At 40.0% G+C, this 26,437-nt stretch overlaps 1 protein-coding gene across 1 annotated transcript in view; it reads right to left on the minus strand.

The window, feature by feature from the left end:
- Positions 1 to 26,437, minus strand: part of TMEM236 (transmembrane protein 236) — a 54,294-nt gene that overhangs the window by 16,880 nt on the left and 10,977 nt on the right. Inside the window, exons 2-3 of the mRNA XM_004380578.2 lie at positions 6,084 to 6,156; positions 1,959 to 2,100 (exon numbers count right to left, since the gene is read on the minus strand). Of these exons, the coding sequence (XP_004380635.1) occupies positions 1,959 to 2,100; positions 6,084 to 6,156 (215 nt within the window). The remainder of the gene's footprint in view (positions 1 to 1,958; positions 2,101 to 6,083; positions 6,157 to 26,437) is intronic.

Below are 26,437 nucleotides of genomic sequence, written 5' to 3' on the forward strand. Positions count from 1 at the left end.
CAAAAAAATATTAAAAAAAAAAAAAAAGAATTCCCCAAAAGAGTCAAAAGACAACCTACACGCTGGGAAGAAATTTTTGGCTATGACAAATCCGATCAGCGTCTAATCTCTAAAATCTACAAGATACTGCAAAACCTCATCAACAAAAAGACAAATAACCCAAATAAAAAATGGGCAAAGGATATGAACCGGCACTTTTCCAAAGAAGACATTCATGTGGCTAACATACACATGAAGAAATGCTCACGATCATTAACCATTAGAGAAATGCAAATCAAAACTACAATGAGATACCATCTCACCCGAACAAGGCTAGCATTAATCCAAAATACACAAAATAATAAATGCTGGAGAGGTTGTGGAGAGATTGGAACACTTACACACTGTTGGTGGGAATGTAAAATGGTACAACCACTTTGGAAATCGATTTGGCGCTTCCTTAAAAAGCTAGAAATAGAAGCACCACACGATTCAGCAATCCCACTCCTTGGAATACATCCCAGAGAAATAAGAGCCATCACATGGATAGATATATGCATACCCATGTTCATTGCAGCACTGTTCACGAGAGCAAAAACATGGAAACAAGCTAGGTGCCCATCAATGGACAAATGGATAAACAAATTATGGTTTATTCACACAATGGAATACTATGTAACGATAAAGAACAATGATGAAGCCATGAAACATAACATGGAGGAATCTGGAGGGCATTATGCGGGGTGAACTTAGTCAGTCACAGACGGGCAAATATTGTATAAGACCACTATTATAAGAACTCACGAAAAGGTTTAAACACAGAAGAAAACATTCTTTGATGATTACGAGGGTGGAGAGGGACAGAGAGGGTTATTCACTAACTAGATAGCAGACAAGAATTATCTTAGGTGAAGGGAAGGACAGCACACATTACAGGGGAAGTCAGCAAAACTAGACTAAACCAAAGCTAAGAAGTTTCCTGAATACAGTCAAACACTTCAAGGGACAGAGTAGCAGGGGCGAGGGTCTGCGGACCATGGTTTCAGGGGACATCTAGGTCAATTGGCATAACAACGTTTATTAAGAAAATATTCTGCATCCTACTTTGGTGAGTGGCATCTGGGGCCTTAAAAGCTAGCAAGTGGCCATCTAAGATGCATCAATTGGCCCAACCACCTGGAGTAAAGGAAAATGAAGAACACCAAAGACACAAGGAAAGTATTAGCCCAAGAGACAGAAAGGGCCACATAGACAGAGACTTCATCAGCCTGAGACCAGAAGAACTAGATGGTGCCTGGCTACCACCAATGACCGCCCTGACAGGGAACATAACATAGAGTCCCTGATGGAGCAGGAGAAAGATGGGGTGCAGAACTCAAATTCTAGTAAAAAGACCAGATTTAATGGTCTGACTGAGACTGGAGGAACCCTGGAAAGCATGGCCCCCGGACTCTCTGTCAACCCGGAACTAAAACAATTCCCAAGGCCAACTCTTCAGACAAAGACTGGACTGGAGTGTAGGACATAAAATGATACTTGTGAAGAGTGTGCTTCTTAGCTCAAGTAGATACATGAGACTAAATGGGCTGCTTCTGTCCCGAAGTGAGAAGAGAAGGCAGAGAGGGTTAGGAGCTGGTTGAATGGACATGGGAAATCAGGGGTGGAAAGGAAGAGTGTGCTGTCACAGCATAGGGAGAGCAACTACAGTCACATAACAATGATGTATAAATTTTTGTATAAGAAACTAACTTGAAATGTAAACTTTCACTTAAACTACAACAATAAACTAAATAAAAAAGTAAAAAATAAAATAAGTATAACTAGCTATCAAAATTGCTTTTTCAATAATTATATTTAGATATCTTCATTTGCAATGATCCTCTATCAGTAATGTTTGCCCTAAGAAAAGGTATCATTAAACAAAAAGGGGTGGCAAAAAGGTGAAAGATATACGAATTTATATTTAAAAGAATACTTACACTTTTGACTCCCTTTGAGAGGATATATCCTGAGTTTTTCAATAATATCAACCACAATTAAGGAAGTCAGAACCAGAGATACTGGCAGGTCCGGTAAGGTATCAGCTAATACATCAGTGGAACCATTAATGTTCTTTTGAACCTGTGTTTAGAAAACCATTCAGAAACATTAAATTATTGTGCTTTCTTTGTTCAAAACTCTTTTCATAGTGTGAAAACAACACTAAATTGATTATAAATACATTTAATAAAAACACTAGAAGCTTGATTTTCAGCTTCTCAGTTCTAAACTCCACAGGATCTGGAACCATTTCTAAAGATGTGAGGAACTGTGATGAAGGATTCGCATTAATGAAAGAACTTTCAGTTTAAGGTAGAGCTTGGGAAATGCAGGTAAAAATATAATAGTAGGCTCCTGATAATGACGAAATGGGTAATTCCTTCCAATCCTCTTGGTGAGCACAGGCTTTGAGAGTCCAGCCTCAAAAAACTAATGGGACAAAAATTAGAGTTTAAGGTCTTCCAACGAGGGAGAGCTAGGCTTTGGGTACTTCCTTCATCTCATTAGGGTATCTACAAAAAAAATCTATGGCAAGCATCATTCTAATGGTGAAACGTTGTACATTTTTCCCTGAGATCAAGGACAAGACAAAGATGCCACTGTGACCACTTCTATTCGACATTGTACTTGAGATCCTAGGCAGTATATTAAGACAAGAGAAAGAAATCAATGGCATTAGTATTAGGGGGAAAATATATCATTATTCATAGACTATTTGATTGCATAAGAAACTGCCCTCCCCCAAATTTGATAAATTATTTCTACATACAAACAGCAAAGACTTAGAAAATAAGGCTTTAAAATATGATTTTAATATTTAAAAAAAATTCAGTGTAACCCCAATCAAAATCCTAATTTTTTGTGGAAAATGATGAAGTGGTTCTAAAATTTATATGGAAATACAAAGAGTCAAGATACTCTAAAAGAAAAAGTACAAGATAAGAAGATTTACTCTTCTGGATTTAAAGAGTATTACAAAGCTACAAGAATTAAGACAATGTGGTATTGGCACAGGAATAGAAAACTAGGCAATGGGATGGGACAGAACAGAAAGCCCAGCAGCAGACTGTGTATGTGCTCAGGTGCCTTATAAGAAAGATAGAACTGTAAAGAAATGGGGAAAGTACAGTCATTTTAATTAATGGTACTGGGCCCCTTGAATATTATTTAGAAAAAAATACAACTTGACTCTGCTGTACAACATATTGTCATTGTTAGGTGCCATCGAGTCAGTTCCAATTCATAGCAATCATATGTACAACAAAACGAAACACTGCCTGGTCCTGCGCCATCCTCACAATCATTGCTATGCTTGAGCCCATTGTTGCAGCCACTGTGTCAATACATCTAGTTGAGGGTCTTCCTCTTTTTCGCTGACCCGCTACTTTACCAAGCATGATGTCCTTCTCCAGGGACTGGTCCCTCCTGAAAACATGTCCTAAGTATGTGAGACGAAGTCTCGCCATCCTTGCTTCTAAGGAGGATTCTGGCTGTACTTCTTCCAAGACAGATTTGTTCGTTCTGGCAGTCCATAGTATATTCAATATTCTTTGCCAACACCATAATTCAAAGGCATCAATTCTTCTTCAGTCTTCCTTATTCATTGTCCATCTTTCACATGCATATGAGGCCATTGAAAATACCACATACACAAAAGTGAATTCTAGATGAATTATGAATCTAAATGAGAATGCTAAAACAATATGGCCCCCAAAATATACTATAAGGGAATAGCTTCAGGACCTCAAGGTAGGAAAATATTTTTTAAACAAGGTATAAGAAGCAGTATTCATTAAGGAAAGAAATTGATAAATTGGAGTATTTTAAAATTAAGAATTTTTACTCATCAAAAGATATTATTAACATCTGAAGCACATAAAATTTTTTTTTTAAAAAGTACAAAGGGAAGTTACAGAGCAGTAGAAGATATTTGCAATACATATAATTAACACAGCATTTGTCTAAATACGTAAACAATTCTTCCAAATCAATAAGAAAAAGATAAGCAAGGCAGTAAAAAATGAGCAAGAGACTTGAACATCCATTTGATAAAACATGACCAAAAACAAATGAAAAGATGCCCAACCTCATTAATTGCTGGAGAAATGCAACTTAAGAACTACAATGACACTCAAGAACATACCCACCAGAATGGCTAAAATAAAACAACTGGCAATGCAAGTGCTCGTGAGGACACAGAGCAACAGCAATTCTCATGCACTTCTACTGGGTGTCTAAATTACTACAACGTCTTTGGAAAACTGGCATTATCTGTTACAATTGAACATTTGAATATCCTACGACCATCGTTCAACACAAGGATATTTAACCAACTGAAACGCGTGCACGTGGACACCGGAGACACGTTCAAGGATGTTCAGAGCAGCATTCTTTGTAATAGCCAAAATGAATGAATTGTGATACAATCATAAAATGAGACACTCTACAGCAAGGAAACTGAATGCACTACATACAGTTATTCACAAAAACAGGAATGACTCTTACAACCATACTTTTGAATAAGAGAAGCCAGACACAGACATATACATACATTTATACATGTAAGTGATAAACATACGTATGTATATGTATATAAAATGTTTGATTGCCCTTAAAAGACGTTCAAACACTAGCAAACAAATCTGTGGTGTTAGAAGTTAAGATAGACGTTACCTCTGGGGAGAAAGAAAAGGTAATCATTGCAAGGAACATGGGAGTAGCTTCTAGGGAGCTGGTGATGTTTTATGTCTTGATCCGAGTAGTGTTTACACAGAGATTTGCTTTGTGATATTCCTTTGATATTGTACATTTATGTTTTGTGCATTTTTCCATTTGTGGTTAGACTACATTGAAATATTAAATAAGAAAAAAGGAAATGAAAGTACATAACAGTTAGACATAATGGAAAAGAACCAAAAAGGGCTGTTAAACGTTTAGCTATGCCATGATTTTATGATAACGGTGTTCCTTGAAACAGTGTAAATGGTTTGTTTGTTTTTTTTTTAAGCACGTGGGTACCTCTCAAGCACTTTACAAGGATTTTGGAGTGGGGAGAATGAAAAATCTAGTTTAAAAACTCATCTGTTGTAGTTTGATGCAGTGTCCGTCTACGTGGTCTTCTGAGATTGCTCTATACATTCCCATATTGTCCTAATATTGCATCTAGGTTGTGTACTAACAATGATGTCACTGTTAACGACACTTCTCTCACAACACTCATCATGCTTATTTTAATTGCCTGTTTATTTTTCTCCGTGATTCAGTAAATAAAGTATCGATGGCCAGAGACTTAGTCATATTTCCTAAGAGCTATATATCTCCAGTACCTAACAGTGCCTGGCATGTAATATGCACTGAATGAATAGTTGCTCAATGTATAAATGAAATATGACAGAGTACTTGAAGATGTACACTTTGGAGAAATGAAAAGTCTATCTGACACAGCACCTTGGAAATTATTAAGCTTAGTGGGACATTCTTCTTTGACCCTCTCGGCTAATGAAGTTCTCGCAGCAAGAAAGTTCCACCTATAACATCCCTGCCCTGTAAACATCCAACATTCAGAGTTCTTTTAAAGCCATATTCAGTCGAAACATAAACTCGAAGTTATTTTCAAATAAATATCATGTGCAAATTATTCGTCAATAGATAGAATATCAAACGTCTTAGTGTGTGAGTGGTTGTTTCCTGGAACCTCGTTATTTTCCATTTAGAACTGAGGACAATCATGAAAAATAGAAGGTTGGTAGAAGATACAAATGTGTATCTACTCTTAAATTCCTTACTCTGCTTTTTTAAAAAATCATCTTAAAAGAACATTCCTGTCTCACACACACAGACACAAAAGGAATTTTTGAAAAAATTAACTGCAAAACTTTCCTCTGTAATTACAGAGGTAACAATGATCTTAATACTTTAAAAAATATATATATATTAAAATTTGGAATAAGACTGGATAAAATGAACTTTAAGAAATTTGTTGGGCACATCGCTGTATCAAATTCCAATAATGGGAAGTTTTAAAATCTCAAAATCCAGTAGCAGAAGAAGTCAAAATTCCATACCTCAGTCACTGCTATAGAAAAGCTGAAGCTGGGAAGTGTGGTGAGTACTATACACATCATCATAACAGGCCTCCTAGCAAAGGACAAAAAACAAGCAAAAGCAATAATGTACAAGATCAACAGTTCCTATTACATTTTGCTAATTCATCTATGGTTTTTCTAAGAAGCTACTGCTTCCCTATTTCCATTTCCCAATATGCGAGTATGGCAAAAAGGAACACACACAAACACCAGAATACTTTCCCAGAACAAAGGGGTGAGAGATGTCCAAATAATTAGCAAACAATAAACCAAATGAAACCCATTCCATCCAGTCGATTCCAACTCATAGCGACCCTGTAGGATAGAGCAGAACTGCCCCATAGGGTTCCCAAGGCTGTACATCTTTAAGGAAGCAGACTGCCACGTGCTTCTTACACGGAGCAGCTGGTGAATTGGAACCACTGAACTTCTGGTTAGCAGCCGAGTGCTTTAGCCACTGCGCCACCAGGGCTCCTCTAGAAAACCATAGAGACTACTAAAAACATCATAGTACAAGTCAAACGACGTTCAACATTTCTATATTTCATTAATTAGAATCCTGGATAAGAAAAAGAGCTCAGGCTCTGGTGACGAAGTGAAAACCAGAGAATAGCTTATCTTTCTCAAGTTGTATTATACCCATGTTTTTCACTTTTTTTTTTTTAACTTCATACAGAGTTGATAACTATTAGATACTTAAAGACCATTCAAAGCAAAAACATTTGGATATTATTTTTTACTTAAACCAAAAAAAAAATCAGGTAATTTTTCAAACGTGTTTTTGGATCATTTCTTAACATTGTATGATCAATCAACCAAGTAGTTATTAAGAATATAATTTGTGCATAATATTATAATCTTACAGCAGAAAATTACAACATGTATTCAGCATCATTAATTTATGGAAGATAAATATACTCAAAGATTTTCTCTAATAAAATATTTGCCTCCCTCTTTCCTTTTATGACAATGGCCCAGTTTAAGTAAGTTAGTTAAATACATACATATGTTAATTACATTTCTATGATAATGTATAGGAAGTGTTCAATTCTTTCAAAATATTAAGAATTTCTCCTTAATCCTGTCATGCTTCTTGCAACTTTAGCCCCACTTACATGTTCTGGAGGTAACATATTTTTACACAAATAACGTGGACCTTCTACATTTTTTTGCCAACCATGCCCCACCTAGGTATTTTTGTAAGCATGCTACAAAAATACAGTACACGTAAGTTAGCAGGTAGTATTGTTCCTCTTCCATGGCCAGGATTGGTGCTACCTGAGTAAAATTAGAGTTCTGAAGGTAATTTAAATTAGTAGTTTAGCTTCTTTGTCTGTACCCAAATCCAAGTTCCTGCAGTGCTCAGTCCTAGTAGGACAGGTTAGAGTATTCATAGGAGTTCCTCAGTGGTACAAAATGTTAACATGTTCATCTGCTACCCAGAGATGCATCAGAAGAAAGGCCTGGCAAACTACTTCTGAAAAATCAGCCATTGAAAACTCTATGGAGGACAGCTCTACTCTGACACACATAGGGTCATCATCGACTTGACTCCACAGCACCTGGTCTTTTTTTTTTTTTTTTTTTAAGAGCATTTATGGAGTTCTCAGTTTTACCACTAAAAGGTGAGAGTGCTTCTGGGTTTATTCCTGGGCTTTCCCTTTTCTATATTATCTCCCTAAATCATCTCATACAGCCCTGTGGCTTTAAATACCACGCACCAATATATATATACTGGCCTCTTTCCTGAGCTCTGGACTTGTACACTCAACTGTCTATTTGACATCTCCACTTTGATGTCTAATAGGCAACTCAGACTTAACATGTCCAAAACAGAACTCAAATCCTCCTCCATATATGTTCCAATCCATCTTCAAATCTTATCTGATTTGCTGCCAAAATATATTTCAAATCCATCGTCTGCTAACACCATAAGTCATCCACTATCATCTCTCACCTGCAATCTTTCCTAACTGGTCTCTTGTTGGTGCAGCTATTCTTGCCTAGCAAAAGTTTTTCTGTATAGCAAACAGAGTCATATTCTTTAAAAGTAAAGTGCATCTTGTTACGGTCCTTCTCAAAAACCTCCAATGGGTAATGTAATTAGAATGAAACTGAATCGTATTACCCAGGCCTACATGCTCTATATGATCTGATCTGTCTTATTTCGCCTACCTCATCACTTACCATGAGCCCCCCCACCCCATATCTAGACATATTGGCCTTCTGGTTATTTCCTGACCGCACCAAGCTTAGCCACCTGAGTATTATACTGGCTGACCCATTTGCCTGGGGGACTCTATCCCCAGATTTTCCATGACTGACTCCTTGTGGTCATCTTCTTCTCCCTCCTTGGTCATTCTTAATCACATTCCTGTAATATTTTCTTTGCAGTCCTTATGAATATCTGAAATTGTGCTGATTATTTCTTTGCTTGTTTATTGCTTGTCATATCCTTCTTTCCTCAAACCCCAGTATAAGTTCCATGGGAACAGGGACCTTATCTGTCTTGTTCACTACTTTGTCTTCAGATTCTAGAACTATGTTCCTGAATCTTTTTGTGCAATACACCTTCTGAGAATCCAGCAAATCCTATGGACCCTTCTCAGAATAAAATTTTTAAATGCATAAAATTATTTTTTAAAAAGCCAATTATATTAATATACAGTCATCCAAATATTTTTTAAACTGTGATACAGTAACATAAGTGCTTCTCTATGAATACATTGTACTGCTTTTTGTGGGGGGAGAAGGGGAGGGAATACTTAAGATCAAGTAGAAGTTGCAATCACTCATAATTTCAAGGTAGTGAAGATCATAAACCATATTCTGAGGTATCTGAAACAATTGTAATGTGATATAAAAAGATCTATGGTAAATGATATGAAGAAAATCTATGTAATAAAGTCACCAAAAAAAAAAAAAACCAAACCCTTTGTCATTGAGTCATCTCTGACTCCTAGTGACCTTATAGGACAGAGTAGAATTGCCCCATAGGGTTTCCAAGGAGTGGCTGGTGGATTCAAACTGCTGACCTTTTGGTTAGCAACCTGAGCTCTTAACCACGGTGCCACTAGGATTCCAATAAAGTCACAGGTACTGCTAATTCTACTGTGTTCTTCACCAACATTCATAATGGAAAGATATGCTAGCCTTCCATTAGAGGTTAGTAAGAATAAAGAGGTAGCTTGTTTCTCATCCAAGTTTAAGAACCTCAGAATACTAAAGGATGTGTGGCATGTGTTGTTACTGTTCGGTGCCGTCAAGTTGCTTCTGACTCATAGCTACCCTATGTACAACAGAAGGAAACACTGCCCAGTCCTGCTTCAATTGGCACATAGTATGAATTTAATAAATACTAAATGAATGAATGGAATCACCAGTATGTGAGTACTAATCCAAATCTGAAGAAGCCCTGGTGACACAGTGGTTAAGCCCTCGGCTGCTAACCAAAATGTCTGTGGTTGAAACCAATCAGCCTTTCTGTGGGACAAAGATGTGGTGATCTACTTCCATAAAGATTTATAGCCTTGGAAACCCTATGGGTCAGATTCTACTCTGTCCTATAGGATCTGTATGAGTTGGAATTGACTTGACAGCAACGGGTAATCCAAGTCTGAGTTTTAATTAACTAGAAATAATGTTAACCTCCATTTGAAAACTCTTGATTTACTGCTAGAGTATGCTTATAATTTTGTTAAGGAGAAATGGAATTTATGTTAGAAATATCATAGAAACGTCTTTGAAGATTTACCGAGGCTAAAATTAATGCAAAGATGCAACCATAGTACAAATTAGCTAAACAGGACTTGTGGTCATGATGACATTTCCAGAGAGAAAAGACTGAGCTGGGGGTTACAAGGAGAACTCTGTGCACATCTGTCGTGAACTGGCAATGAGGACTCCCCCAGGAGACGGGCTCAAGAAGAAAGGCTTGAGTTCAGCCACAGGGGGTTGAAGATTCCTGTTTGTGAAGCAAAAATGTCTAATCCCTAAGATTTCTCACAGAGGAAACATGGTGGATAGGAAGAATCAGACAGTAACTTGGGAAACCATTCTCTGGTCAGAAACTGATAAAGATTCTCTTTTATGTAACTCATTAAGTCAAAATCTCCCTGCCTGTCTTTCAAGGTTCCCATCAATCTGGCCTCAACTCCCCAACATGTGACAATAACACTTCCGCTCTACACTATGACTTAGTGAGCTCACCCATTCATCTAAACTGTTGTTAAAGGTATGTACTACACTCTGTTCTAAGGATATAAAGATACATAAGACACAATATTTGGCTTTAGGGCACTGACCACAGGAAAGCATTTTACATCCATTACTCAAACCTCATAACAACACTCTGAGTAAGGTATCACCCCTATTTTACAGATAAAGAAATTGATGTTGAAAGTTTAATGAAGTTGCCCAATGCCCCGCAGCTAGGACGTGAAAGATCAGTACTAATCTAGATCTTTCTAACTCCAAAACTCACACTCCTAACGATTCTGCAATAGTGTCCAGCCTATTTCCTAAGCAAATTGGTTTTCTCCCATCCCTTAAAGAATTCATGCTTATTCCTACACCAGCCTATTACTAATACTCATCACTTTTCTAGAATATCTTCTTCCTCTCATCTTTGTAAGCTCAGCTCAAATCTAGCTTCCCCATAGACACATCCAGACTACTGAGGGACTGAATTGCTGGGAAGAGGGCTGTGGGGACCATGGTCTCAGGGAACATCTAGCTCAATTGGCATAACACAGTTTATAAAGAAAATGTTCTACATTCTACCTTGGTGAGTAGCGTCTGGGGTCTTAAAAGCCTGTGAGCAGCCATCTAAGATACTCCACTGGACTCACCCCTTCGGGAGCAAGGGAGAATGAAGAAAACAAGACACAGGGGAAAGATTAGTCCATAGGACTAATGGACCACAGCTACCAAGGCCTCCACCAGACTGAGTCTAGTACAGCTAGATGGTGTCTGGCTACCACCACTGACTGCTCTGACAAGGATCACAAGAGAAGGTCCTGGACAGAGCTGGAGAAAAAATGTAGAACAAATTTCTAATTCACAAAAAAAGACCGGACTTACTGGCCTGACAGAGACTGGAGAAACCCCTAGAGTATGGCCCCTGGACACCCTTTCAGCTCAGTAATGAAGTCACTCCTGAGGTTCACCATTCAGACAAAGATTAGACAGCCCCATAAAACAAAATGAGACTAATGGGCCACAACAGCCCAGGGACAGGAAAGCTGGTAATAGGGAACCCAAGGTCAAGAAGAGAGAGTGTTGACCTGTCACGGGGTTGTTAACTAACGTCATAAAACAATATGTGTACTAACTGTTTAATGAGAAACTACTTGTTTTGTAAACCTTCATCTAAAGTACAATTAAAAAAAAAAAATCTAGCTTCCCTCATGAGACTTGCTCTTCAAGGGAAGACTGACTACTCCAAAGCATCGCGATCTCTTAAGAAACCTGAATCCATAATGACATGTATTGAACACCTGTTGAGTGCAAGGCACTGGGGTGAGTTGATGGGGTGGAGTAAGAGGAGGGTAGTGTCCTACTTATCTAGTGCTGCTATAACAGAGATAGCAAGAGTGGATAGCTTTAACAAACAGAAATTTATTCTCTCACAGTTTAGGAGGCTAGAAGTTCAAATTTAGGGTACTAGCCTAGGGGAAGGCCTTCTCTCTCTGTCAGCTCTGGGGAAAGTCCTTGTCTCTTTTCAACATCTACAGGCCCGATGTTCCTTGAAGAGCTCCATGTGTCTTGGTATCAATCTTCCCCTAGATCTAGGAGGTTCTCAACTCAGAGAGCCCAGGTCCAAGGGACGCTTTCCACTCCTGGCTCTTCTTTCTTAGTGGTAAGAGGTCCCTATCTCTCTGCTTGTGTCTTTCTCCTTTTATCTCTTGTAAGATACAAGGTGATGCAGGTCACATCCCAGGGAACCTCCCCTTACATGAGATCAGGGCTGTGACCTGAGGAAGTATGTTGCATCCCACCCTAATCCTTTTTAACATAAACTGATCTTGCCTCATTAACCACAGGCAGAGATTAGGATTTACAACACATAGGAAAATCACATCAGATCACAAAATGAAGGACAACCACACAATACTGGGAATCATGGCCTAGCCAAGTTGACATATATTTGGGGAGGGAGGGGAGACACAATTCAATTCATGACAGGTAGGTAGGATGAATAAAAAATGATACCCCTCCTACCATGAGTATCAATAGTTTTGATGATGCTCTTCTCTGGGATAATGAAGGACTTGTAATGGGTCACTTAATATTAAGTGATTTCTTATATATTGTAATTTGGTGATTTTGTGTACATTTGTAATGTTCTTATGTGTAGCAGTATATATTCACAGTAGACTACAAGCTCCCTAAGGAAAGGTGTAATGCCTTATGTATTTCCAGGTAGCCTGTGAATAACACTGGCTATAATAAAGAATCTGTGTAGGGAAGTAGTTTGGAAAAGGAGGTAGACAGAGATCAGACAGTCTTGAACGCCATCCTAAGTCCTAGGATATGATGACAGGTACACCTGATTTCAGCATGTGGACAATGTCTGCCAAGTGGCCAAAAGCTACTCAATAAATGTTTATTGAAAGAGGCACAAAGTAAATGGGAACTAGGAAGAAAGTCAGATACGTAGGTTCATAGCTATTTGAGAATACACTAGTGGATCACTGTTAACATGGAGAATTTCTAGTAAAACGGCCCCATGTAACACATTTACTAGTGACTCCAGGGGAGATGAAGATGATACGCCACCTCATTTGCAGGTAACACAAAATCAAGAGGGACAGCTAGCGTTTTGAATGACAGAATCAGAATTCAACAAATTTCAATTGATTAGAAGGTGGCTAAAACCAGTATAATGATACTTAGCAAGAATAAGAGGAAATTACTGAATTCAGGCATAAAAAAATAGTTTAAGTATTCATTCATTTGCCCACTCATCTAAACTTTTTTTAAATACACTTACTACACTTTGTTCTAAGGATATAAAGACACGTAAGGCACAGTCTTTGGTTTTTAAGGCAAATTCAGAATGGGGAGATCCTGAATTGGAGAACAAGTTTTTCCAGGAATTTTAGTCAATTGCACCCTCACTTATGAAACAACAGTGACGTTGTTATTGAAGTCTCGAGCTGCATTAGTGAGAACATATCCAGACATTTACAAGCCAGGAAGTCTCCCAAAGAAACTCAAAAGAGTAAAAGATCCAGAAACCATAAGACAAGAAGAAGTGATGGAACTCTGGATACCAGAAAAGAAGACTTAGCAGACCGAATTGAGAAGTAGGTGAGATGGCAGAGTGCTGCGGCCTCCTTCAAATAGTTGGAAAGCTGTAATGTAGACACAGTGAGCTCAGAAGGAAGTCACCCCTGGAGACAGGGTTTTGGGAGTCATCATCACACTAGTGGCAGGTGTTACATTATGAGAACAGGTGAGAGTACTCAGAAAGCAATAAAAAGGGAAAAGCAAGGGACGATGGGCAGAGCTCATGTCCATGGTCAAATCACTGGCATATAAAGGGAAGGAAGAGGAGGTGAAGTTAATACGAAGACTTGGAAGGAAGTTACATGGTGGCAGATTTTACTTCAACATAAGGAAATAAGAAAGACTGTTCATATAGTTAGAGATCCAAAAAGTAGTGAATTCCCTGTAAAATCAGAAGTAGACTGTCTATCTGTATTGTGAGAAATATTTCACAAGATGAACTCTAAGATTCCTTCTAGCTTTAAAATTATGTGGCATTATGTCATAACTTATTTCTTCACACAAGGAGAAGAGTAGATTTTTGAGGTAGAACGGATGCACAGAAACTTTTTTCAAGATCTTTCTTTCAACAAGGACTAGGAGGGGATTAGAGAGAGAGAAGCAGCAGAAGGTAACGATGCCAGTTGGTAAGGGTGCCACAGTCCCTGCATTAGTTAATAGAATGTTCTTCATGTTTCCCTGAACAACAAAAAAAGGACAAATGATCTGACATTGGAACTGAATATATGGAAATTTTTGGAACCAAGCCAGAAACCCAACTGTATGGTATCCCTAGAAATAAGGGCATAATTGGGATAAGACTACAGTCATAGAAAACAAGAGCTGATGCAAGAGATGTGAAAAAGGAAGAATGAATGGAATCTGATGACACTGCATGCGGCAGGGAGAGAAAAGCAAAAGTAAATATACACTTGCTGACTTACTGGATATGATGGGGCAAGGAAGAACGAGCCTGTGGTTAAGCGTGGCAAAGATATTGATACTGAGTTATATAAGAAGACGGCAGACCCACTGAGAGAAACAGGAGTGTTCTGGGAAAAACTGTTAAGCACTGGTGTGTAGTTAACTGTAAGTAACTTAATGATGACCTTCTCAGAGGTGCTGAGAAGAGCGAGCTCTATTTCCTTCAGGTTAGCCAGTCTGTCCCGCAGTGCACAGATGTTCCTAGTGCTGTGTGCTTCATTGGATGTGCTGCTCTGGAATACTAAGGCAGTCAAGAGACCAGTCTCTGGGGACAAATGCCTCAGGTTCAATTATGGCTTCAATACTCACTGGCTGTGTGATCTTTTAAGCTCCTTTCTGTGCTCCAGTTTCCTCATTGATAAAATGAGGATTATAATTATCATTATCTATAAACATTAGATAATGTTATGGGTTGAATCGTGCTCCCCAAAAAGATATCTTCAAGTCCTAACCCTTGGTACCTCTGAATGTGACCTTATTTGGAAATAGGGTCTTTGCAGATACAAGTAGTTAACATGAGGTCATACTGTACTAGGGTGGGCCCTAGTCCAATATGACTGGTGTCCTTATAAGAAGAGGAAAAGAAACATCGATACATACAGGAGAACAGCATGTGCTGACAGAGACAGAGACTGGAGCGGTGCATCTACAAGTCAAGGATTGCCAGGCTAAGAGAAAGGCAAGGAGCTGATTCTCCCCTACAGCCTTCAGAGAGAGTAATGCCCTGTCAATAAGCTGATTTCTGATTTCTAGCCTCCAGAACTATGAGAGAATAAATTTCTGTTCTTATAAGCCAGCAAGTTTGTGGTATTTTGTTACAGCAATCCTACGAAACTAATACAGGAAATTTACTAAAATAATGCATGCACTGTTTTCTAATTGTGCTTGGTAAGCAGTAATTGTTCAATAAATATTTGCTGTTATTTTACTAATACTACTACTGCTACTATGATTACAACTACTACTACTATCACCACCAACATTACTTAAAACAGATCAACAGCAAAATTCTATTGACTATAATAAGCAAAATGTAGCCTAAAATATTGGGGTTTTTCAAATTTTGCACTGCCCAGGATTCCTGACATGTCATAGTCTAATGTATTTGTACTCTGCAGGACTCAAGAGAATTCTAGAAATATAGCCCTGGGCCCCAAGATAGTCTGGAAACCCCACAAATCCTCCAGGATTCCCCTGCCCCAAGCTACCCTCTTCATGGCTAGCCATGTTGCTCAGTGGTCTCACACATTCACTGATGTCCCAGGAAAGGATTTCTCTTACTGACTGGAATATATAGTCTGGTGTGTATGTAAATAGATTGTCTTCATTCTTCACAGCATCTTCCTGGGCTATTACAAATTATGAGAGGCATCCTTAAAAAAAGAACAATACTAAAAAATGAGGAAGTGATTAACAAGAGTAAAGAGCACAGGATTAAAGTCAGACTCTACCATTGACTTCGTGTATGTCTTAAGTTTTCTGAGATTGTTTACTCCCTTATAAGATGAGAATTATATACACTAGTCAACCTCACAACACTGGTGTGCATATCAGGTGAGAAAATGAAACCAAAAACCCTGTGTAAAATTAAAATATCTTATAAAATAATAATGATATCATTATGTTGGCCCTCATTATTCTCAAGGGACAAAAGATCTTCAAAAATCTCTAGCTTCCAGGAATATCCCTTATAGCGTATAATTTCTTCAGTTTTACCATCTGCCTCTATCACTTCTCAGAATCACTCTGAGGATTAAACGTGATCATATTTTAAATAGAAATATTAAGTTCAGCCTGAGACAATAACACAGATGTTTACTGACTGTTTACTGTATGTCACCACTACCCAACTGTCAGTCGTCGAACTGTGATGGCATGCTTGTTGCTGTGATGCTGGAAGCTAGGCCACCAGTATTTCAAATACTAGCAGGGTCACCCATGGCAGACAGGTTACAGACTGTGATGGTTAAGATTGTGTGTTAACTTAGTTGGGCCATGATTCGCAGTAGTTTGGCAGTTATGTAATGATGTAGTTTGGCAGTTATGTAATGATGTAGTTTGGCAGTTATGTAATGATGTAGTTTGGCAGTTATGTAATGATGTAGTTATTCTCCATTTTCTGATATAATCACTTCCATGATGTGATCTGATGTGATTAGCAAATCAGTGGCAAGGGGAGTTTCCTCAGGGATGTGACCAACATCCAATATATATGGACTTTCTGACAAAGCTTGCTGGCTTTTCCTCACTTTGGATCGTATATCTGGCTTGTCATCATCTGACCTTCAGTTCTTGGGATTTGAACCAGTGGCCTGTTGTATTGCCTGCCAATCTTGGAATTCGAAGGCCTCCACAGCCTGTGAGCCAGCAGCCTTCAATCTTATCTGCCGATCTTGGATTTGTCGGCCCCTGCAGCTATGTGAGTCAGGTTAAGCCTCTAGCCTGACCCACAGACTTGAGGCTTGCCAGTCTCTACAACCATGTGATCCATTTCCTTGAGATAAATCTCTCTATACATCTCTATCTCTATCTCTATCTATCTGTCTATCTATCTATCTGTCATCTATCTATCTGTACACCTAGCCTAAGACATTTGGTACTGAGAGTGGTTCTAGAGAAAGAAAATTGTGAGGATGAGTTTTCAAAATTCATTGTCGAGTCTGGTTAGTCTTAAAGATGTTGATGACTCTGCTTCCAGTAGTAAAGAGGCAACTGCTAATCCATGGCATGAGATGGCAATAAAAATATGCAAAGTATCACCAACAATAGATCAAGTATTGGTGAAAGGCAAGACTCCAGGTGATCGTGTGTTTGATACTTTTCTACAATTTTCTCAGAATGAGAAGTATAAGGAAGCTGTTGGTTGGTCTTACTCTCGCTAGACAAGGTGGTGAAAGAAATAGATGAGCTCAGGGCTTCAGAGTCACAGCTCAAATGCCACAAAAAAGACTTCAAAGTTACCGCTTGTGCCCTGAAAGCAAGCTTTATTTTTTGTAGTAACAGAGTTGATATTGCCAAAAACCAAACCAAGAGTCTTATCATAACAGTGGCAAAATTACAACATCAATTGAATTCCCTTCCTCAAATGGTGTCTGAAGTTAAAGTGAGGGCATTGATTGGGAAGAAATGGGATCCTGAAACTTGGGATGGGGACATATGGGCAGATAATCAAGAAGCTGGGGACAGTGAGCCCCTAAATTGCATTGAATCACTCCTGCCAACAGAACCAGCTCTCTCACTGTCATCTGAAGAGATTACTCCATCTTTGCCTGCTAAGCCACCCTATGCAGTAAAACTATTAGCCCCTCCTCCCCTATCTGATGAGATTAACCCATCTGTGTCTGAAGAGGCTTTGTCTGAGTCATTGCCTGGGGCATCACCTGAGGCAGATGCCTTTCAAGACATTGCTGAATGTTCTCAGAACACATCCCCATCATCCATTTTTGCTTCTAGACCTATAACTAGACTTAAGTCCCAATGAGCCCCAAAAGGTGAAGTACAGACTGTGATGCAAGAGGAGGTATGCTACACTCCAGTTTTCTAATATGTACAAACAGAAGCCTGGGGAATATGTGTGGCAATGGCTATGGAGGGGTGGGATAATGATGCAAGGATCATAAAATAATGTTGCATCAGTCTGAGTGTATTGATATGGGCCCAATAAGCACAGATCCTTCATTCAATGTTTCCGCTTGAGAGGTTAGGAAAGGATTAATTGTTTATTTGATTGGTTTTTTGAAGCATGGATTACACAGTGGCCTACACTAAATCAAGTTGAAGTGCCAAACCTGCTTTGGTATACTACAGAAGAAGGTATCCAAAGGCTTAGGGAAACTGACATGTTAGAGTAGATTTATCAGGTTACACCCACAGACCCAGCCAGGGAGTGCCCAGAGGACACACCTTTCACCACAACGGTGAGGAACAAATTTGTGAAGGGAGACCCAGCCTCCTTGAAGACTGCTGTGATTGCTATTTTATGTAAGTCAGATTTGACAGTGGGAACTGCCCTAACTGAATTAAAACACCTAAATACAATGGGGCTGATTGGACGCTACGGTGTTAGGGGCCAAGTGGTGGCTCTCAACAGACAAAGACAAGGTGGGCGTTGTTACCGTAACGGACAGTGGAATCAAAGCAGTAATCAGAATAATCTGACTAGTATGGATGTATGGCATTAGTTAATCAGTCATGGTGTCCCTAGGAGTGAAATATATGGAAAATCTACTAAATATTTACTTCACCTATACAAGCAGAAGAATTCTAGGTCAAGTGAACGGCAGTCTAACTCAAATAGCCAGAACAGGAAGTCACAGCCTCTCAATCAATTCCCAGACTTGAGCTAGTTTACAGACCACCAACACCTTGAAGGAAAGGAAGACTGGGTCCCCTTGAGGAAGGACCCAACTTCACTGCAATAAATTTATACTGTTAATCTTTCTCCCAGCCTTCCCAAAAGGGATCTACTTCCTTTTATGAGAGTGACTGTTCACTGGGGAAAAGGAAATAATCACTTTTGGGGAAATACTGATGTCTTAGTTATTAGTGCTGCTATAACAGTAATACTACAAGTGGATGGCTTTAACAAACAAATTTATTCTCTCACTATTTAGGAGACTAGAAGTCCAACTTCAGAGCACCAGCTCTAGGGAAACGCTTTCTCTCTTTTTCAGCTCTAGGGGAAATTCCTTGTCATCAATCTTCCCCTGGTCTAGGAGCTTCTTGGTGAAGGGACTGCAGGACAAAAAGGACATACTCCACTCCTGGCTCTTCTTGCTTGGTGATAATGAGGTCCCTATATCTCTGCTTGCTTCTCTCTCCTTTTATCTCCTGTAAGATAAAAGGTGATGCAGGCCACACCTCAGAGAAACTCCCCTTACATCAGATCAGGTCTGTGACCGGACTAAGGGTTTTGCATTCCACCCTAATCCTCTTTAACATAACTTGATTTTGCCTCATTAACCACAGGCAGAGACAAGGATTTATGACACATAGGAAAATTACATTAGACCACAAAATGGAGGACAACCACACAATACTGGGAATCATGGCCTAGCCAAGTTGACACATATTTTGGGGGACACTATTCAATCCATGACAACACAAATACTGGCTCTGAACTTACACTAATTCCAGGAGACCAAAAACGTTACTATGGCTCACCAGTGAGAGTAGGGGCATATGGAGGTCAGGTTATTAATGAAATCTTGCCTCAGTGTCATCTCACAGTGGGTCCAGTGGGTCCCTGAACCCACATTATAGTGATTTCCCTAGGTCAAATGCATAATTGGAATAGATATACTCAGCAACTGGCAGAACTTCCACACTGGATCCCCAACAAGTGGAGTAAAGGCTATGGAAAAACCAAGTAGAAGCTATTAAAACTGCCCCAAAGTAGGAAAACAATAAATCAGAAGCAATACTGCATTCCAGGAAGGATTTCAGAGATTACTGCCACAATCACGGACTTGAAGGATGCAGGGGTGGTAATTCTCACCACATCCCAATTCAAATCGCCAGTTGTAACAGAAGGATCATGAAGAGTGACGGTGGATTATTGTAAACTTAACCAGGTAGTGGCTCCAATTGCAGCTGCTGTTCCAGATGTGGTTTCATTGCTTGAGCAAATTAATACATCTTCTGCTACCTAGTATGCAGATGTTTATCTGGACTATGCTTTCTTCTCAATTCCAGTTTTGAAGGACTACTAGATGCAGTTTGCCTTCAGCTGGTGAGGCCAGCAACACACCTTCACTGTCCTACCTCAGAACTATATCAACACTTCTCCTGCCTTATGTCATAATTTATTCTGCTGGGACCTTAATTGCCTTTCCCTTCAACAAGACATCACACTGGTTGTCTTAGTCAACTAGTGCTGCTATAACAGAAATACCACACGTGGATGACTTTAACAAAGAGAAATTTATTCTCTCATAGTCTAGGAGGCTAGAAGTCTGAATTCAGAGTGCCAGCTCCAGGGAAAGACTTTCTGTCTCTGTCGGCTCTGGGAGAAGGTCTTTGTCGTTAATCTTCCCTGGTCAAGGAGCTTCTCAGCACAGGGACCCCAAGTCCAAAGGATGCGCTATTCTCCTGGCTCTTGTTTCTTGGTGGTATGAAGTCCCCACATCTCTTTCCTTGCTTCTCTCTTTTATATCTCAAAAGAGACTGGCTCAAGATACAATCCAATCTTGTAGATTGAGTCCTGTCTCATTAACATAACTGCTGCTAATCCCATCTCATCAACATCATAGAGTTAGGATTTACAACACATAAGAAAATCACATCAGATGATAAAATGGTGGACAATCACACTATACTGGCAATCATAGCCTAGCCAAATTAACATACATATTTTTTGGGGACACAATTCAACCCATGACACTGGTTCATTACTTTGGTGACATTATGCTGATTGGACTTTGTCTTAGTCATCAAGTGCTGCTGTAACAGAAATACCACAAGTGGATGGCTTTACCAAAGAGAAATTTATTTTCTCACAGTCTAGTAGGCTAGAAGTCCAAATTCAGGGCATCAGCTCCAGGGGAAGTCTTTCTGTCTCTGTTGGCTCTGTAGGAAGGGTCTCGTCATCATCAATGTTCCCCTGGACTAGGAGCTTCTCTACGCAGGAAGCTTCGGTCTGAAGGATGCGCTCTGCTCCCGGCACTGCTTTCTTGTGGTGTGAGGTCCCCAACTCTCTGCTTGCTTCCCTTTCCTTTTACCTTTTGTAAGACAAAAGATGCTGCAGGCCACACCCCAGGGAAATTCCCTTTATGTTGGATCAGGGATGTGACCTTAATAAGGCTGTTACAATCCCACCTTAATCCTCCTTAACATAAAATTACAATCACAAAATGGAGGACAACCACACAATACTGGGAATCAGGGCCCAGCCAAATTGATACACAGATTTTTGGGAGGGCATAATTCAATCCATGACAGACCTAGTAAGGAAGAAATGTCAATAACTCTGGACTTACAGGTAAAACATTTGCTTCCTAGAGAGTGAGAAATTAATCTGACAAAAATTCATATGCCTTCTACCTCAGTGAACTTTCTAAGGATTCAGTGCTGTGGGGCATGTCAAGATATTCCTTCCAAAGTGAAGGATAAGTTATTGCATCTGGCCCCTCCCACAACTAAAAACGAGGCACAATGCCTGATGGGTCTCTTTGGATTTTAAATCAATATATCCCTCATTTGGGTATACTACTTTGGCCTGTTTATCAAGTGATTTGAAAAGCTGCTAGTTTTGAGTGGGGCCCAGAACAAGAGAAGGCTCTGCAACAGATTCAGGCTGCAGTGCAAGTGGCTCTGCCACTTGAGCCATATAATCTGGCTAATTCAATGGTGCTTGAAGTGTCAGTGACAGATATACTATTTGGAGTCTTCGGCTGGCCCCTCTTGGTGAATCACAGCGCAGACCCTTAGGATTTTGGAGCAAAGCCCTGCCATCCGCTACAGATAACTACTCCCCTTATGAGAAATAGTTTTTGACTTGTAACTGGACCTTAGTAGAGACTGAACACTTAACCATGGGCCACCAAATCACCATGCAGCCTGAGCTGCCCATCATGAACTAGGTGTTTTCTGACCTACAGAGCCATAAATTTGGACCTGAACAGCAGTACTTCATCATTAAATGGAAGTGGTATAAATGAGATGGGGCCTGAGCAGGACCTGAAAACACAAGTAAGTTGCATGAGGAAGTGGCCCAAACGCCCATGCTTTCCACTCCTGTCATATTACCTGCCCTCTCCTAGTCTGTACCTATGGCCTCATTTGGAGTCCCTTATGATCAGTTGGCTGAGAAAGAGAAAACTGGTGCCTGGTTTACAGATGGTTCTGCACAATATGTAGGCACCATTCAAAAGTAGACAGCAGCAGCTCTACAGCCCCTCTATGGGACCTCCCTGAAGGACAGTGGTGAAGGGAAATCTTCCCAATGGACAGAACATGAAGCAGTGCACCTGGTTGTTCACTTCCTTGGAAGGAGAAATGGCCAGATGTGTGATTGTATACTGATTCATGGGCTGTGGCCAATGGTTTGGCTGGATGTTCAGGGACTTGGGAGGAACATGATTGGAAAATTGGTGACAAGGAGGTACGGGAAAGAGGTAGGTGGATAGACCTCTCCTAATGGGTTAAAGAAGTGAAGACATTTGTGTCTCATGTGAATCCTCTCAAAAGGGTGACATTGGAAGAGGAGGATTTTTAACAATCGAGTGAATAGGATGATGCATTCTGGGAAACCAGGCATCCTGTTTCCCCAGCCACTCCTGCCATTGCCCAATGGACTTATGAACAAAATGGCATGGTGACAAGGATGGAGGTTATGCATGGGCTCAGTAACATGGACTTCCACTCACCGAGGCCAACTTGGCTACATCCACTACTGAGTGCCCAATCTTCCAGCAGCAGAGACCAACACTGTGTCCACTATATAACATCATTCCTTGAGGTGATCAGCCAGGAACCTGGTGGCAGGTTGATTACATTGGACTGCTTCCATCATGGAAAGGGCAACATTTTTTTCATACTGGAATAGACGCTTACTGAGGATAGGAATTTGCCGTCCCTGCCTGCAATGCTTCTGCCAAAACTACCATCCATGAACTTACAGAATGCCTTATCCAGTGTCATGATATCCCACACAGCATCACAGCAGATCAAGGGACTCACTTCACAAGTGCAGCTATGGGCCCATGCTCATGGATTTCATTGGTTACCATGTTCCCCATCATCCTGAAGCAGCTGGATTGATAGAACAATGCAATGGCCTTCTAAATACCTTGCAGAGTTTGGACAATGTTATCCAGGAGGCTACATATGCTCTAAACCAGCATCCAGTGCATAGTTCTGCTCCTGCCATAGACAGGATTCACGGGTCTAGGAATCAAGGTGTGGAAACGGGAGTGGCACCACTCACTATTACCCCTAGTAACCCACTCACAAAATTTTTGCTTCCTGTCCCCACGACTCTACGCTCTGAGGATCTAGAAGTCTTAGTTCCAAAGGGAGTAATGCTCCTTCCAGGAGACACACAATGATTCCATTGAATTGGAAGTTAAGAATGTAACCTGGCCACTTTGGACTCCTCATACCTCTGGATCAACAGGCAAAGAAGGTAGTTACTGTGTTGCCTGGTGTTATGGATTGAATTGTGTCCCCCAGAAATGTTTGTCAACTTGGTTAGACCATGAGTCCATGTATTATGTGGTTGTCTTCCATTTTGTGATCTGATGTGATTCTCCTACGTGTTGTAAATCCTAATTTCTATGCTGTTAATGAGGCAGGATTAGAGGCATTTATGTTAAATGAGGCAAGACTCAATATACAAGATTAGATTGTATCTTGAGTCAAACTCTTTTGAGATATAAAAGAGAAAATTGAGCATAGAGGAGAGAGACCTCATTCCACCAAGAAAAAAGAGGCAAGAGTGGAGCCTGTCCTTTGGACCAGAGGTCCCCGCACTGAGAAACTCCTAGATCCAAGGGAAGATTGATAACAAAGACCTTACCCCAGAGCTGATAGGGAGAGAAAGTCTTCCCCTGGAGCTGGCACCCTGTATTTGGACTTCTAGCCTCCTAAACTGTGAAAGAATAAATTTATCTTTGGTAAAGCCATCTGCTTGTGATATTTCTGTTATAGCAGCACTAGATAACTAAGACAGCTGGTGTGATTGAGCCTGATTATCAAGGGAAAATCAAACTGATATTACATAATGGAGATAAAGAAGAGTATGTCTGGAATGCAGGAGATCCCTTAGGGCATCTCTTAGTATTACCATGCCCTGTGATTAAAGTCAATGGAAAACTATAGCAACCCAATTCCAACATGACTACTAATGGCCCAGATCCTTCAGGAATGAAGATTTAGGTCACCCACCAGGCAAAGAATCACAGCCAGCTGAGGCGCTTGCTGAGGGCAAAGGGAATACAGAATGGATGGTGGAAGAAAGTAGTTCTAAATACCAGTTATGACAATGTGACCAGTTGCAGAAATGAGGACTATAATTGTTATGAGTATTTCTTCCTTGTTTTGTTATATGTGTGTTTATGTATATACACATGTATATATTTTTGTTTTCTTCCCTCCCTTAATCCATTAATTATTATAAAATATAAGATGTAAATGGAACTGGTGCATTTTCTGTTGTACCCATGTTAGTTGTATCATGTTAGGTGCAAGTGTGACTTTGTAATTTTCTTTATTTAGAGACTGTGTATGGTTTAAGGAGATGTGCACAGGTGCCAAGTTGATAAGGGGTGGACTGTGATGGTTCAGGTTGTGTGTCAACTTGGATCGGCTATGATTCTCAGAGGTTTGGCAATTATGTAATGATATAGTTTGGCAGTTATGTAATGATGTAGTTATGCTCCATTTTGTAATATAGTGTTATCACCTCCGTAATGTGATTTGATGTGATCATCTAATCAGTTGTAAGGGGAGTTTCCTCAGAGTGTGCCCTGCATCCAGTATATATAGGTGTTCTGTCAAAGCTCACTGGCTCTTGCTCGTTCTTGATCCTACATCCAGCTTGTCATCATCTGACCTTCAGTTCTTGGGACTTGAGCCAGTGGCTTGCCATATAGCCTGCTGATCTTGGGATTCATTGGACTCCACAGCCTGTGAGCCAGCAGCCTTCCACCTTATCTGCTGATCTTGGATTCATCAGGCCTTGCAGTTACGTGAGTCAGGAGAAGCCTCCAGCTTGACACCTGACCCACAGACTTGGGACTTGCCAGCTTCTACAACTGCGTGAACCATTTCCTTGAGATAAATCTCTCTCTGTGTCTCTCTCTCTCTATATATATGTATATATATATTCTTCACTGGTTTTGCTTCTCTAGAGAACCCAGCCTAAGACATACTAGGAAGAAAGGACTGGTTATATACTTCCTAAAATTAGCCAATGAAAATCCTATGGATCACAGCAGAATATTGTCTGATACAGTGCTAGAAAATGAGTCCCCAAGTTGGAAGGCACTCAAAATACACAGTGCCTTCAACAATGGACTCAAGTAGACCAACAATTATGAAGATGGTGCAAGATCAGGCAATCTTTTGTTCTGTTGTACATGGGGTCACCATGAGTCAGAGCTGACTCACCAGCATGTAACAACAACTGTATGTCAGGCACTAAGCAAGGAATTGTATATGCATATTCTTATTCAATTTCTTAAAACATTCTAAGGAAATTCTATGTTATCCCTGTTTTGGACATGAGGGAACTAAAGCTTAGAGATTTTAAATAACCCACATTAGGTCTCATGGTCAATGTCAAAGCTGGAACTTGAACCCAGGTCTGCTCCCTCATAGCTGCAGTGCTGGCGCACACACTTTACTAGCAGGATGACTCACTGTCTCCTGAGGATTGGCCTCATAGGGCTCATGATGCCAGCATTATACCTGTAAATGCTAAGGACTGACAAAATTTCCTGTCATCAACTATTTATTCTTTAAAAATAATTTGTGCTTTCAATCTATACTTTCTATAGTAACAATTATTTTTGCATCATCTTCTCTTAGAGGTTAAGAAACTAAGGCCAAGATATTTGACCCCTTATATATTACCATGGAGCCCTAGTGGCACAGTGGTTAAGAGCTCAGGCTGCTAACCAAAAGGTTGGCAGTTTGAATCCGCCAGCCACTCCTTGGAAACACTATGGAGCAGTTCTACTCTGTCCTATAGGGTTGCTATGAGTCAGAATTGACTCGACAGCAAGAGGTTTTGTTATATTATCCAAACACACATCTTTGGGGAAAATGTATCCTAATTTCTAAATATCTTAATATTGAAAAGATATTTACATATTTCTTGAAACATATTTGCAGTTCAGTGTCAGAAGGAGTAAAGGAAAAGTCACATAAGATACTGGAAACAGCACTGAATCAGACATATCAGGGCTCACAAGTCCCAGCTCCACCACATAAAAGCTTTATCAGAGTTCCGGCAAAATGGCGCTCTAGACAGAAGCACCACGCCATCCCTCCACAGCAAAGATCTGAAAAACTAAGCCAAACAGAGAATACAACAATTCTGAAATCCTAAAACATCAAATGAAGAGATAAAGAAC

Source organism: Trichechus manatus, unplaced genomic scaffold, assembly GCF_000243295.1.
Source record: "Trichechus manatus latirostris isolate Lorelei unplaced genomic scaffold, TriManLat1.0 scaffold00075, whole genome shotgun sequence".
Lineage (NCBI taxonomy): Eukaryota > Metazoa > Chordata > Mammalia > Sirenia > Trichechidae > Trichechus > Trichechus manatus.